General features: G+C 44.4%; 1 protein-coding gene across 1 annotated transcript; it reads left to right on the top strand.

Moving 5' to 3' along the window:
* The first annotated feature begins 2,950 nt into the window (after nt 1–2,950).
* On the top strand, nt 2,951–13,638 carry CDKL2 (cyclin dependent kinase like 2). Its single transcript, XM_031607598.2, has 9 exons — nt 2,951–3,818; nt 7,050–7,244; nt 8,010–8,188; nt 9,066–9,178; nt 9,493–9,632; nt 10,474–10,562; nt 11,053–11,179; nt 12,060–12,334; nt 13,344–13,638. Exons 1-9 carry the CDS (start codon nt 3,651–3,653, stop codon nt 13,462–13,464), a joined length of 1,407 nt encoding a protein of 468 aa, XP_031463458.2. The 5' UTR covers nt 2,951–3,650; the 3' UTR covers nt 13,465–13,638.
* Nucleotides 13,639–15,357: the final 1,719 nt, after the last annotated feature.

Genomic DNA, 15,357 nt, shown 5'->3' with positions numbered 1-15,357 from the left:
TGAAACTAACTATTTTCTATATCTTATCTGGATAATCTCAGGGGTACCAGGAGGCTGGTTGACATCATGTGCAGTGACACTGTTGCACAACTCTGGTATTGCTGTGGGAGGAGGAGGAAAAGAAAAACGCAGCAGAATTATTCATGTTCTTCTACACAAATGCTGGGAGTCTCAGGAACAAGCACTGAGGATGTAGCACAGTAGGTAGGAGGAAGGAGATTGATGGGGCAGTAATTTAGAAGTACAAAGAACAGAATGACTTATACCAGGGTGAAGCAGCACTATGTATTAAATCTGGGAATCAAATAAATTAAGGGGACTAGATCCCTAGAGACCTCTATTTGGGGCTGACTCAGGAAAATAAAAGGTGCTGGGAACACCTTCAGCTTCAGAGCATGACTGCTTGCAATCTGATTTTATTTTATTTTTTTAATTGAAGGAATAAAAGAATAGAGAAGGAGGTGGCACAGAAACATAATACTGCAGTTTTCCAAAGGAGCATGAGTGCAGTGCATTTAAATAGTTGAAATGGGGCAGCAGAACAATAGCTTTTATAAAGTCCAGCTGGAAGGATGGTATTTGCTGTATTTGTTCTTGTGTAGTAGTGTTCTACCTGTTCCCATCTTACCCCCATGCCAGCATCAAGCAAGCTTTTGCGGCCAATCAGTGGGAATTGTTCCAGATCAGCAGCTAAAGAAAGGAACTTGGGCTGTCCAAGAGACATAGACACAACAGCTGTAGAGAAGGAATAGTTTTTATGGGGAGGGTATTGGCAAGCAGTCCCTGATCCCTCAGGAAAACCTGAAGAGTGTTTAACTGTAAAACTGAGGCACTGCTGCTGAAGCTTCGCTGCCTCCTGCTCTTTAGCAGTATCCGGAAGAGAAGGTTTTTGCAAACAGATCAGCGTCAGAAAGTACCCTTAGTCAGAAGTGGAACCCTTAAGCTTTCAGTTTTGGTTTGTTTGTTTTTAAAAGACCATTTCAGCTAAGTACAATTTAGAGTGTGCAAAGTTTGGGGTTTTGATAAAGTTCTGTCTTCAGAGGGTACTTGGTGTTGCTCTGATTTTAGATAACGTGACAGTTCTTCTGTGCAAGTCCAAGGTGCTTTTTTTGTTTGGAGCAATGGCTACTGTTGGGTCTTTCATGGATTGGAAAGAGTACCTGGAGCAGATAGTATCTTTGAGCTCGGTGACTGGGCCAACAGAAGTTAATCACTATGTTTGAAATTGAAGAGGCTTTTAATGTAACAGTCTTGTTGCATGAAGGGAGGTAAGATGCTTTTATTGCCTTCAGGTAATCATTTGCGGTTTGTGTGGGCCAAATGCTGAATGGTTTGCTAAATAGAGGGCATTCAATATCATACCCCGAGGAGCTGGTAAGGTCTCCCAGCAGCTCTGTTTTTTGGCTCTGAGTCAGCAGAATTGCTCTTCCGTGGAAACTATTCAGTGAAAGCTTGGTGCTTGCGGAAGAGGATGACCAGAAATCATCCCATAAAGATGTCCTTGTTATGACTGAGCGGGGGCTGTGTGTATGTGTGGCTGGCAGGAGTGACTGGAACTGACTGGAAGATTCCCCAGCTGGCTGCTGCCCTTGCAGCAACAGGAAACTTGAATTCACGTCATTTGTGTTTGCCCTTCTCACCACTTGGCCGCACAGGAGGTATTTGACTGGGGTCAGTACAGTTTGTATTGCAGAGTTAAAATCTGCAGGGAGCAAAGCTGCAGAGGTGGTGGAGTTTCTTTCTCTCCCAGTACTGCCCCCTGGTTCTTCAGGTGACCTTCCTCACTCTGGTAGTCTCCCTTTCAAGGCTCACTGTGTTCTATGTCAAACCTGCTTCCCTGCCTGACTGGGTTGTCTCCCCAGAGCATTTGTGAGACAGCCCCTCACTCATAATTGCCAGTTTATGATACCTTTTCTTTTTTTTTCCTATGAGGCTTGGACAGATTGATGACGAGTTCAGATGTTTGGCACCACCCATGTCAAGAGAAAGTATTTTTCCCCTCTACTGCTACAAAGTGTGCCTGAGGATAACCTGGAAATTCTCTCTTGTGCAGCCTGCTTGCAACTGTATCTCACCTTGACTCACATGCTGAACTGCCATTGAAAGTAGTGGAAACCTTTGCTGTTCAAGGGAAATATACAACCCTTAAAAAACCAAGGTCACGCAGCTCATAAACAGCCTGCTGGGAAGCCATCTCTTCTCTCTGCTCCTGTAAATCATCTACCATTAATAGGGGAAATCTAAGTATATGAACATGCATAAATATGCAGGCACTTAAGGAAAGGCTGATATGTGTTCCAGCTTACAGATCACACACCCCGTGCAACAGGCTCATGGGACACCCCCTTGTGACAAACCTCATCCTGCTGCTCACTACTGCTGCTGTCAGCAGAGGGAAAGGTTCTCTACAAAAAGCAACAGGAAATCATGCATAGGCACACATTCGACATTCTTCATATCAATGAACAGATAGGAGGGCATAAGAAGAAATAGTGGGCATCTTGAATAGTGGTCCTGATTTTCTGGGAGGCAGCTTCTTCAACTTGCAGTAGAGATACGATGTGCATCTCTACTGAAAATGTGGCAGGAACATTAAATTAAAAGTGACCCAAGAAATTCAGACGCTGGGGGAGAAGAAAAAAACTGCAGGAAAAGTTGTCACTGCTGGTTGTTTTGTTATGTTTTGTTTTTGTTACTTTATGTCAAATGCCACTTACATATCTCCTGCCCCTCCTCACACGAAGAGTTTGGGGATGGTAAAAAGATATGATAATCTCAAGAATCATTATCCAGTTGAAGGTTAACTTCTAATACAAGACCTGACAAGGTCAAATACTCTTGTGAAGCACATCAGGAAACGCTTCACACGACTTCACTTGATAGGGCAAATAGTTGAAATGCTTTATGCATGAAAAGGGCTTTTTTGTCTCTGTTGTTGTTGTTGCCTTAGCTTTTTCGAAACACCAAAGCAGTGATCTGACACCGGAAGATGTGAATTAGTGTATCCGAGCCCTCACCGTGGCTTTGAAGACATTAAAAAGCCAGATGAAAAGCAGAGAAGTACAAGACCGTTGTTTCCTACCTTTGCTTCAAGAAGAGGTAAAGCTAGGGAAGAGGCAATGGCTTTAAGCTAAGAGAGGGGGAATTTAGGATGGACATTAGTAGGAGTATTTTTACTCAGGGCAGTGAGGCAGTGGCAAAGCTGCACAGAGGCGGTGGTGCCCCATCCCCGGAGGCCCTCAAAGCCAGGCTGGACGGGATCCTGGGCAACCCGATCTCGTGGGCGGCAACCCTGCCCGTGGCAGACGGTTGGAGCTGGATGAGCTTTAAGGTGCCTTCCATCCCACGCCGTTCTGCGTACAGCCTTTCCCCAGCTGTCGGCAGTACGCGTGCACCAGCCGCGTTTCCGGAGCAAAACCAGCTTCCCGCAGCCGGCAAACGGTGCCTCCGCCGGAGCGCCGAGGCGGCGCCGGGCAGAGGAAGCCCCGCCCCGGGGCGGGCACACGGAGCAGCGGTGACCCCGCGGCCGGGCGCTCGTCTCCGCCCGCGGGCGTTGCGGCGGGTGGCGGCCGTTGCCCCGGTGACGGTGGCCCTTCGGCCCGGGCTCGTCGCCCTCCGGCTGCTGCCTGGTCGAGCTCCTCCCGCAGGTGATGGAGAAGTACCAGGTGCTGGGCCTCATCGGGGAGGGCAGCTACGGGGTGGTGAGCAGGTGCAGGAACAAGGAGAGCGGGCAGGTGGTGGCTGTCAAAAAGTTCCTGGAGAGCGAGGACAACGCGGCAGTGAGGAAGATCGCCGTGCGGGAGATCAAGCTGCTGAAGGTGAGGGGAGGCTGCGCTTCGGTCGGGGAGGGCGGATCCGTCTGGGACTGCTTTGTGTCGGTGATCCTGTAACGACTGAATCCCGAATCGAGGAGGCAAACGTCTCCTCCGGGCAGAACGTACGGCTTGTGTCTGTGATCCCAGCGTTGGTGTGATGGAGGTGCTTCGAACCTTCCCGTAGCGGACCGGCAGGCTCTGGGGGAGCGCTGCCTGCTGAGACTGCTGCGGCGTCCTTCACAGCGCGGGGCTGAGGGGAAGGTGCAGGGCGAGCGTGAATTTCACACGCTCGGTCGGTTTTGAAAGCCGTTTTAAAAGGGTCACGCTGTGCATCAGCACAAATAACAAAGCCCAAACCAAGGGAGACTTGATCCGTTTCCATCTGCGTTCCCACAGGCAGCCAAGCTGTGGTAGCTTCTCTTAGCCTGCAGCTGCAGCTTTGCACAGCTGCTGTCCCTCTGGCTAAGTGCTGCTGGCCCAGCTTGGTTAGAACTACACTTACGTGCCCCAAATTCAGTAGGTAAAGGCACAAGGAAATGAGCTACAAGGTCTCCGTTTGCTCCTGGTGAGGACTCTGCCTTGTGCACTACAGCAGCACCTTGCTGCTGTTGATTATGTTGAGCTTATAAAACCTGCAGGTAAGCAGTGACCTGACCGGCTGACAGCGGGCCTAAGCAGACTGGATCCCAGCACCGTTTGCTAGTAGCGATATGCTGGTTTGCTATGGCACTTTCCTAGCAGGCTTGAACTACCTGCGAGTGGCTGGGGGAGGGTGAGCTCCATGCTCACTGAAACTTATGGGTCAGTGGTTAGGCTGCAGCCAGCTGGCATTATGGCTCCTGCTGTGAGTGTGTGATTTGTCTGTCATCAGCTCTGGGTGTTCTGTGCTCACCTACATGTCCAGTCATGCTTCTGCTTGGTGGCTTCTTGTCAGTGGCACTACATGGTGGCAAGCTGTGCAGTCTATTGTGTGGGTTAGTTCATTAAGGGTTCTTTGCAGGCTGAAGATACTCTGGAAGAATATCTGGGAGCTTCAGGCAGACAAGGCCTTTGTGTGTCTGCTCTTCAGTGCTTTGTCAGGTGGTCTCCCTGCTCTCTCTCTTGGCTCTGTTTTTTAAAGGAGACTTTTGCATCTTCCTGTTGCTTCTCTGCAAGATTTTTTTGCCATGTTTTTTTAACGAGCTTCTTCTTGAGATAAGGGTGCAGTTTTGGATTCTGTGCCAGGACACACATCCATGCTTCTACTTGCTTTTTTGACCCCTTTCAGCCTTGTATTCTCCACTGTAATCTCTAGCAGCAGCAGCAGCATTTTTCTTCTTCCTTGAGCTCCCGTGGTGATATGTACAGTGCTGCCATACAGAGCATACAGACATTCCTTGGTGTCTTAAAGTGTTGTGTGCAGCGTGTATCTGCCTCTGTGCACATATGTCTGTCCATGGGCACACGTGAAAGTTTTAGGTGTTGATCTGTCTCCTGAAGAAGCAAAGGAGAGTGTAGTTGGGGTGTTTCTGGCCTTTCCTCAGCTGTTGGGGTGGCAGCGTGTGCCTCCTCCCCTGCAATTGGCTTCCACAAGCTGCTCTAACCAAGTCTATCAGACTGTATTCCCTGTGTTAGGCAGGGAAAAAATGTTTTCCTCCCCCACTACAAGAGCTGCAGACACTTGGGGTTAATAGGAGGGTATGTTCAGGAGCTCAATGCAGCCAGCAGCTATAAGCACTGTTCCCTCAGACAAATTTAAAGCCTGTCTGCATGTGCCTGGATTATACATGATCTGCTTGCAAGCCTTGCTTAGTTACTGAGTCAGAGCACGTACCACCTCCCAGGTGCGTTGGAAATTAACTTGTTTTTCTAGGTAAATGGAAATCTAGCAAGGGGAACGTTTCATGTTTAGCTCAACAAATGGCAAGGATAGCTACCTAGGGATTCAATCTTCTCATCTGCCCACCAGCTTTCTGCTGCAGTCTGGCTGCACTTCTCTGTCGGCAGAGCACTTACCATACAAGTCCCCATGCTCTGCAATCTTATTGTGTCTTGCTTGGACACAATCCCTGAGGCACGGTTCTGCAGCCTCATGTGACAGTGGTATTTCCCTGCTAGGCTCCAAGCTGATAAATAACTCCATATTGTAGCGAGGGCTGTTTCGGTGTTACAATTGTGTAACAGACTGGAGATGGAATTTGGCCTGGTCAAAATGAGGTAACAGAATAACTGGAAAACAGAGCTGCTTTATTTTCTCTTTAGAATCTTTTTCTCATTTCCATCTTTTCCCTTCTGCAAACAATATATACACATTCTTAAAAATCCTTTTGAAATAACATCTTTGAATCTTTGGCTTGTTTTTTAATCAGAATCCACTAGGCACAGTTTAACAGATCTTCAATTGTTAACTGAATGCTTGAGGAATGCTAAACTTGTCTTTTATCCATTCAATGTACTTGTATTCTGGCACATGCTGCTGCAATGTGCACAAGCTGACAGTGCCGACAGAAATGCTGTGGGTATTGTGGGAACTTAAGAGAAAAGCCTTTGAGTAGCTCTCTTAGAAAAATTAAGATAAAGAGGTTCTAAGTGGTGATGAACTGGCAGCTAAGTAGAACAGGCAGCTGCTTTTGTTTTTCACTGAAATGAGAATGTAAGAGATTGTAGAAACAAGGAGCTAGATAAGAAAGTAAAAGAGAAGAGCAAAGCTTCTTGGAATAATGGGATAAAAATGAATTTGTGCTGAGTTATTGAGACAAGCAAACATTTTTATAAAATAAACTGTTGACCACTGTATCTGCAATTCTTTGGATGCTTTGAAATGTATCGAGGAGGCAGCTAGAGTTGCATTATGCTCTGCTCTGAGAGAAGCGGCAGCGTAGTGCAGGGTTATGTGGTTACCTTCAGGAGAACATCCTGTGAAGAAAGCTGAGACACAGATACAGCCCAGTGCGAAAGGAGCAAGCTGTGTTTATTACTTTTTGTAAGTGAAATGTCCTATCTGGTACTTTATTTCTATGGACCGAAAAAAGGTATGTGCATATGTGAGGTGGTGGAAATCTTCCAAAAAAAAAAAAAAAAAAAAAAAAGGGGAAGAGTTATGGAACGATCAGTGAACTAATTTTAAGAACAAATGACTGTGGGTGTTAGGACAAGAAGAGCATTCAGCACTGGCTAGACTGGCTAGGCATCTGGTCTTAGTTTACCCATTAAATGCTTTCATTCTCTCACAAAATATTTCCTGTTTCGTAACAGCAACTCAGGCATGAGAATCTTGTGAGCCTGCTGGAAGTGTATAAAAAGAAGAAACGGTGGTATCTGGTGTTTGAATTTGTGGATCACACGGTGCTTGATGATCTTGAGGCATTTCCAAATGGACTAGACTACAGCAGAGTTCGGAAATACTTATTTCAAATTTTGAGAGGAATAGCATTTTGTCACAGCCACAACGTAAGTATGCCTGAGAAACCAGCTCTGCAGTTAACCTCGAATGGATAGGTGCAGGGGTGTGCATTTGTGACACTTAGTAAAACTTAGAGAAATAAACCTTTGACTGGAATATGGAAGTAGAGCAGAAGGGCCTGACTGAGTTTCATACAAAATGTCAGAGCCCGGTGCCAGTTCATGCATTGGTCTGTCTGATTGCTGAGAGCTCTTCTGAGGGAGGATGCAGAAGTCCAAGGAATCAAATCACCTCACCAACTCTCTTCTGACAGAGGGAGATGGTTTCTCTTTCAAAAGCTTGTTTCTGATAGTGTCTGTGTAAATATATGGGCTTGCCTTTTAGTCATGACCATGTAACTATCTGTATGTATTTTTTTTGTGTGTTGGGGAAACTGTCTTTCAAGTATTCCAAAAATACTCTTCACATTTAATTGCAGGATGTGCTTGTTGCCCTTGCAACACTTAAAGCTTTTAAAATTCGTGATCAGGGCCAGTTTTAAACTATAATAAATTATTTGTAAAATACCTATGGTAAATACATGCAGTGAAATTCATAAAATTAACACCCATGTCAAAAACTGAAGTTTTTGTGCCCTTGGGTTGGCACTTTGTCCTCGGCTGTGTGCACATAGCTGTGTTATGTAGACTTTATGTATTTTCCATGCCTACAAAAATTTGATTATTTTACCTGAATGTGAGAAAGCTACTATTTCTGGTGGGCTGGTCAGTTTCCTGTGGGGAAATTACTTGACTTGCTTTTTCTCTGTGCAGATAATACATCGGGATATTAAGCCAGAGAACATACTGGTCTCCCAGTCAGGAGTGATAAAACTCTGTGATTTTGGTTTTGCTCGTACATTGGCAGCTTCTGGGGAAGCTTATACAGACTATGTGGCAACTCGATGGTACAGAGCTCCAGAGCTGCTGGTGGGAGACACGAAATATGGCAGGTAGGAGACCAGTCAGGCTGCAGAAGGGTTTGAGGTTTGTGCAGGTACTCTGTTTTTTGAGGAACTTGTGCTTGTTAAACCGGTTAAAGCAATACTATTAATCATTCCTTGGTTAATTATTTGTGAGGGTTTGAGCCTTCCTCTTCTTTCTGTCTCTGTGTAGCTTTGTGAAGGCTTAAGCCTTCCTCTTCTCTCTGTCTGTGGAGCTAACTGTGGCCAGTGCTAGGCTTTTCTGGCTCAGAAGAGCAGAAAGGAAGACTGAGCCATCAGCATCCCTAGTCTGTTGTCTACAGGAGCTTTTTGGTTGCCAGTGCTAGTACTGGCGGAGGCTATTTTCCCCCCTGAGCAACTGGTCCTGGTTTGGAGGCAGAGAAATCACTCCAGACATGCTGAGAAAAATATTTCAGGAAGGAGGAGGTGTGATGCATGAGTTTTTCTTACTGGGATCTCTAGTGCTGCAAAAGCGCATCAGAAATTGAACTGCCATTTACAGGTCTGTACATCCCTGTATGCTTATAAATGTCCTGTGTTACCTGAAGTCCATTTTTAGTAAATGCTTCAGAAGAGCAGGTGTCTGCAGAAAGAAAAGTTTTGTATTCTCCAAAGGGCAAGATTTTTCTAATGTATTACTTTGCATTGGAATTTTGAAAGCATTGGTGTTTAGGACCGAATTTCAGGTTGGTCAAACTTTTGCCTTCTTCAAGAGCTGAATCCTTGGTATTCATAGAGCATGTGCAAGCTTGGAAAACAGCTGTCTTGCTGTTTCTGGGGTCAGAGCTGCCCTCAGGGCTTGTAACTTGCTGGATGCTGGCCCATCTCAGCCTTTAGCTGAGAGTGAAAAATAAAGCTGTGCTGATCTGGGATGTTTTTCTTCCAGGGCTGTGGATGTGTGGGCTATTGGCTGTCTGGTAATAGAAATGCTCACAGGAGAGCCCCTGTTCCCTGGAGATTCAGACATTGACCAGCTCTACCATATCACCAAGTGCCTGGGTGAGAACAGCCTGTCAGACTCTCAGTGCCTATTTGCTAATGAAGGGGTTGAATAAGTCTTGATGGGGGAGGGGGAGAAAGGTGTGAAGAGGAAGATGTGTGCTGAGCTGTTTCTGAGAGCATGATTTCTTTGTGCCTTTTACAAAGGGGGAGAGCTAGGAGTTTTGTGACCATGCAGTCCATTCATGATTCTTGAGTGGAAAGAATGACCCAGATTATAGCCCTTATAGTTCTATTAACTCGGTATTTCATCCTCTCGAACATTCTCAGGATGGCATTTCTTCCATTTGGTTGCTTTGGCTGTGTGATTCCAGGTAATTTAATTCCAAGACACCAAGAGTTATTCTGTAAAAATCCCCTTTTTGCTGGCATGAGGTTGCCTGAAGTGAAAGAGGCTGAATCTCTGGACAGACGATATCCTAAACTCTCTGCTTCAGTGCTAGATTTAGCCAAGGTAAGTAAGAGATAATTTTGGAAGTTCCATGGAGAGGTGAGAGGTTCTCCTTAGAATTTAATGCCTTTGGCAGATACTTGTCACTTGCCCTGGGGAATGGATTGCAGCCTGCAAGAAGAGCTAGTGTTGTTAGGCTGGCTTAACAACTATCTATGCAATACTTGGTTTGGTAGTTAGGTGAGAACAGCTACTCTCCTGGGTAATGGGCAAGACTGAGGTCATCATTTCCAGCTCCACAGGGGCTGCTGTACTTGCTCTGAGGAGGACTTGAAGCACGTTGTAGGTAATATGTGGACCCTTACTGTTTCCTTGCTAGCACAGCTGTGTGATACAGTGTTTTCTGCCAACCTTCTCTCCACCTCCTGGTGGAGGCACTGCAAGCAGATGAATGGCATCCAGACATGCAGTTGTAAGGGACCTAGAAAACATACAACTCTCTAACTGATTCTGAAGAATTTTTCTGCTTTCAGATAGCAGTCTGGAACACTGATATGCTGGGTAACTAAAATTACCTATAAGACACTTGAATGTATTTGAAATGCCCTGTCTTCAAACCAGCTTCTAAAGCCTTAGCCAAACAAATAGAATCGAAAACGAGTGGTTTACCTGGAGGTGGATTATTTGTGTGGCAGGTAGGCAATCTGTCTTTGTAAGCCTTAGTGATTTGAGTAGATGTAGCCAGCAAGTATTAAACATTTTTTGTGGAAAAAGGGTGTTGGGACCATCTCTGTGTAGCAGGCTATAGAAGTGGGAGCTTTGCAGCTATTTCTCTTGGTATCATCTGGAAATGCTAAAGCCTTAGTTTCATTTCTGCCTTCTACTGTTTACGTTGGTTTAACAGAAGTGTTTGCAGATTGACCCAGACAAAAGACCATCCTGTGCTGAACTCTTGCAGAGCGACTTCTTTAACAAGGATGGATTTGCTGAAAGGTGAATGGTACATTTCTTACTCAAAACAAGACAAGATTAAAAGGAAGTTAAGCAGTTGAGCTTAAAAATTGCATACTGAGTTTGCAAAGCAGGTGGTTGCTGAATGTCTTAGCTTTTTTGGTTTGAGCCTTCCCAAAAATGGAGGGAACAGTTAAATGGGAACACACTGCAGTAGCATGTTTACCACATTACATTCTCATGACATGAATTCATCAGCGTGTGCTTCATTTTACAGCATATTGAGTAGTATTATCTTACACTGTATTCAGTGTGTGCATTTACATCAGACTGGGATACAACCACCTTTATTGCTGTAAGAACAAAAGTGTGCATATGTAAGATTTTATTTTACTTTATTGGATTCTCATTACAGAAAAATACATGTTTGTTTCATTATTTGGAAGGTTATAGCAGCCTGGACTGAGCACTGATACTGAGACTAACAGAAGCCTTTTCTTTTTTTCTTTCCCCACTATGATATGTTAATTAGATTTGCTCAGGAGCTTAAATTAAGGATCCACAAAGAAGCCAAGGACCATCAATTAAAAAAAAAATCAAAAATCAGCCGAGGAGATAAAGATGATGCTGTAGAAGAAAGAAAGATGCTTGGTGTACAGGTTAGTCGATTTTTTTGTTTTGTTTTGTTTTTTGCTTTCCAAACTTGTATTTTCTATATCTCTTAAAATGAATAAGTATGTGATATAGTTTAATTGCTTAGCAAAAATATAAACACAATTTTACATTAAAAAAACAAAAAAAAAACTGGATAAAAGATGTGCCAGAGTAGCTCAGCTCTCTGTGAGTTTAAGCAGTTCATGAGACCTGTACCCTTCAACTCTGATATTCACTGCAGTACAACAAGCAGGCTGGTATGTAGATTTTCTATGCCTTTGATTCTAGCAGGCTACTACAAGTTGCTGATTCCAACTGGCTGGTACTAGTTGCTCTGGTGCCTGGCTGGACAGTCTGCAAGTGGCTATTTGAGCTTTCCTTGTCAATAAAGCACATGATAATGCAGTTACTTGCAAATAGATAACTGTAAGGAAAACCAGTTAGGAAGTGTAAATTACGTCAACTGAGCAAAACATGGTTCTGTGCAGCTGCTCACCTGTGTTGAAGTTCTGTCTCCAAAACTGCAAATTTTGCTTTCAACCAGATGTGAAGCCTCTAGCCTTCACAGTTACACTGAGGTGACACTGGGCTTGGTTTTTATTTCTTTAGAAGTGACACATGATATAGCTGTTCTTCCTCCATCATTTCCAATTCATTCCAGGGTGACTTATTTCCAGAGGGTGCTGGATCCCTGACAAGTTTCCTCCTTTCAACTTTAATGGAAGACAGGTTTTCTATCACACTACTTAAACCAACTCCATCTCCATCAGATCCTTGCAGAGTTGTGCAGACTTAGGCTTTCAATTTTTTTCCTCCAGGTGCAGCTCTAAGTAATTTTTTTAAATGTAACTGTAAAAGAAATATGACACTCATCTTCCCAAACAGGATTTCAACGCTGACCCAAGGAGCAGAGATGAAAAGATGTTCAAAGTGAAGTGTTCTAAAGCTGATGGAGAGAAAGCAGAGCGATCTTCCGACCTGAGCTCCCTCTATGACAGTGCAATCAACCCATTCAAAATATGCTCTCAAACCAACCTGAAAGATTCCAGTAGCAACCTGGACTACATCAAGAATGCAGGCATCATTATTCCTCCCATTAACCAGAATGTTTCTCCCACTGTGTCTGCGGTGGTGCCTGTGCCTAGGAACTGTAACTACAGGTATAAGAGCAGAGCTATAAAAATTTGTTTCTTTTGATCTTGTTGTTGAGGAAGAGTAATGTGCTGAGGGATCTGCAGGGTGGTGATGTGGGTTTGGGGCAAGATGCAGTGAGGAGCAGCATCTGGGTGAAGGATGGCATGTACACGGTTCAGAAAACTTGGTTTCACCTCGAGCAGCTTTAAGGGTCCATGCAGACATCCTCTGTGTTTCTGCATTTGGCAGAGCCCTATGGGACAATAGCAATTTGCCAGCAGCTGCAATGCAGGCCTTTCTTTAACTAGTGACTTATCCTCTGGACAAAAATTCTGTGTTAGCTGGGCCTGCAGTGTTATTGTAGAATCACCAAGGTTGCAGAAGACCTTCAATATTATCCAGTCCAACCATCCACCTACTCCAATATTTCCCCACTAAGTTGTGTCCTGTAGTCCAACATATAAACATTTCTTGAACACCTCTAGGGATAGTGGCTCAACCACCTCCCTTGGCAGCCCATTCCATCACCTGACCACTTTTTTGGAGTAGAAATTTTTCCTGACATCCAACCTGAATCTCCCCTGATGCAGCTTGAAGACATTCCCCTATTGCTAGTTACACAGTAGAGGAGGCTATCCCCACCTCACCACAACCTCCTTTCAGGTATTTGTAGAGAGCAATAAGAGCTCCCCTGAGCCTTATCTTCTCCAGACTAAATTCAAATTTGCTCTGCTGCTCCTCATGAGACTTCTTCAGAGCCCTCACTAGCTTCATTGCCCTTCCTTGCACATACTCCAGGGCCTTGATGTCTTTCTTGTAGTAAGAGACCCAAACTGAACACATTACTTGATGTACAGCCTCACCAGTGCTGAGTACAGAGGGTCAATCACTTCCCTGCTCCTTCTTGCATCACTACTTCTGATACAAGCCAGGAAGAAGGCCCCTGTGGGGGGGACAGTGTTTCTGGGTGTCTGATGCTTGTTTGTATTTATATTTACCACATTATTAAATAGTTTGGGCCATTTGAAATTACAGAGTTCCTGAAAGGAGTAAGAATTACTTGAAACCATTTTTAAAGCAAATGAAGCATTCTCCAGCAGGCCATTACAGTGTAAGCTTGACTTCGGTAAGTTTTATGTCCTTTCCCCTTGACTAAGCAAAAATAAATTCTTAAATATGTGCTTTATTGTCAGTAATCTTTGTTGCAGTCTTCACAATAACTCCCAACTAGAAATAATGTTCTTCAGTCTTTTCTTCCTACAGTTATCCCTAATCCTTTGTTACTGCTATCCTATATGAAACATTTTATATGTTGTTTTAAAGGGCAAAATTTTTACATGAAGGGAGCAGTCAGCAAGGATACTTGTGAGACATGGAATATATCCACTGTGTTGCCTGTCCAGGAAATGGACCATTTCTATTTCACTGTTGAAGCAGGATTTTGATTTAATATCGTCAGGGTCTCCTTTAGTCACATCATAAATGCATATAAAGTTGATAATGAAAACAAGTGAAATACAAAGTTCTCCACTGCATGCAGTATCTAGATACTAATTTTTCCAAGTCAGAGGAATATTTGACTTTTTACAGAGAACTAATCTGAGCCGTTCTCCTGTTGTATTTTGTCTCTTTGAAAGCAATTTCATTTAGATGTTTAGTGTTGCTTTTTTACTTGTAGTGATTTTTTTGTTTATTTTGTTTTGCTATGGTTGTTCAGTTGTTTTTAATGTGTGAACTATTTAAGCAGAATGGATTCCTTTAACAATACGATTTAGTCTTGAAAATAGCTTTTTTTTCTCTGTCTACATGAGGTCTCTAATGAAAAGAACATCCTTCAGGCAAATAGGAAAAAAAGGGAATTCTCTAAGACAGATGTGCATTTGCCAGAACTAAATCATCTCCCTGAACTGAAAGGAGTGGAAGGTATGAGCTTTAATGTCCTCTAAATTACACCTGGATGATAAGTGGCAGGAAACAGTGTGCACTGCAGTCGTCGCATCTTGCTTCTTTAACCTTGTGTGCATTGGTTGCATTTTGCAGGATGGCATCCCAGATATCTCAAAAAGGAAAATAAAACAGTTTCAGAGTCCCGGGTCCCCTCCCTTGCTGCTATTGACCTTCACAACACAAGTCTGGCCTCACAACAGGTAACAAAGCAATAAAATAGTTTGTGCTGTTCTGCATCTCTTTGGTTCAGGATTCTGAACAGCATGACCAGAAGATTTTTGCTTGGCTCTTAACAGAAGCAAAACTTGCCTTGGTTTCTCAGCTGTCTGAGTAGACAGGTGATTCTTGTGAAGGCTCCCTGCCCCCCTGACATCATACAGATTAGGAAACTAATGGTATCTCCTGATGTTTGGGATGGAGATCTCCGGGGTCATCTTGATGACAATGAGTGAGAAAATGATCCTTTGTTTCTCACTTGGATAAAAAACTTCACGGATACACAACCTAAATCTTCCTTCCCTCCACTTAAAACCTGTTTCCCCTTGTCCTGCCATTATCCACCCTTGTAAAGAGTTGATTCCCCTCCTGTTCGTAGGCTTCCTTTAGGTACTGAAAGGCTGCAATGAGGTCACCCCGCAGCTTTCTTTTCTCCAGGCTGAACAAGCCCAGCTTCCTCAACCTGTCTTTGTAGGGGAGGTGCTCCAGCCCCCGATCATCTTTGTGGCTCTCCTCTGGATCTTCTCCAACTGCTCCCTGTTTTCTTGTATTGGGGGCCCAGGATCTGGATGCAGTACTCCAGCTGGGGCCTCACAAGGGCAGAGTAGAGAGGGACAATCACCTGTCCTTGCTGGCCACCTCTCTTCTGATGGAGGCCAGGATACCATTTGCTTTCCTAGCTGCCAGAGCACACTGCTGGCTCATGTCAACTTTTTCATCTACCAGGACTCTCAGGTTCATTTCTGCAGGGCAGCTCTCAATGACTGCTCCTCCCAGTCTGATGGAAGCCTGTGATTCTTCCGGTCCAAGTGCAAAACCTTGCACTTTGCTGTGTTGAACCCTTCAAGTCTGCTGAGGTCCCTCTGAATGGCAAGGCTTTCTTGAA

The sequence above is a fragment of the Phasianus colchicus genome, chromosome 4 (assembly GCF_987193195.1).
Source record: "Phasianus colchicus chromosome 4, bPhaCol1.hap1.1, whole genome shotgun sequence".
NCBI lineage: Eukaryota > Metazoa > Chordata > Aves > Galliformes > Phasianidae > Phasianus > Phasianus colchicus.
This window is presented reverse-complemented; position numbering and strand designations above follow the sequence as displayed.

What these genes read in the sequence shown, in the direction of transcription:
- CDKL2 (XM_031607598.2), top strand. Translation starts at nt 3,651, where the DNA reads ATGGAGAAGTACCAGGTGCTGGGCCTCATCGGGGAGGGCAGCTACGGG. An exon ending in GGGAGATCAAGCTGCTGAAG is followed by an intron (nt 3,819 to 7,049) that starts GTGAGGGGAGGC and finishes GTTTCGTAACAG; the next exon opens with CAACTCAGGCATGAGAATCT. An exon ending in GGAGACACGAAATATGGCAG is followed by an intron (nt 8,189 to 9,065) that starts GTAGGAGACCAG and finishes TTTTTCTTCCAG; the next exon opens with GGCTGTGGATGTGTGGGCTA.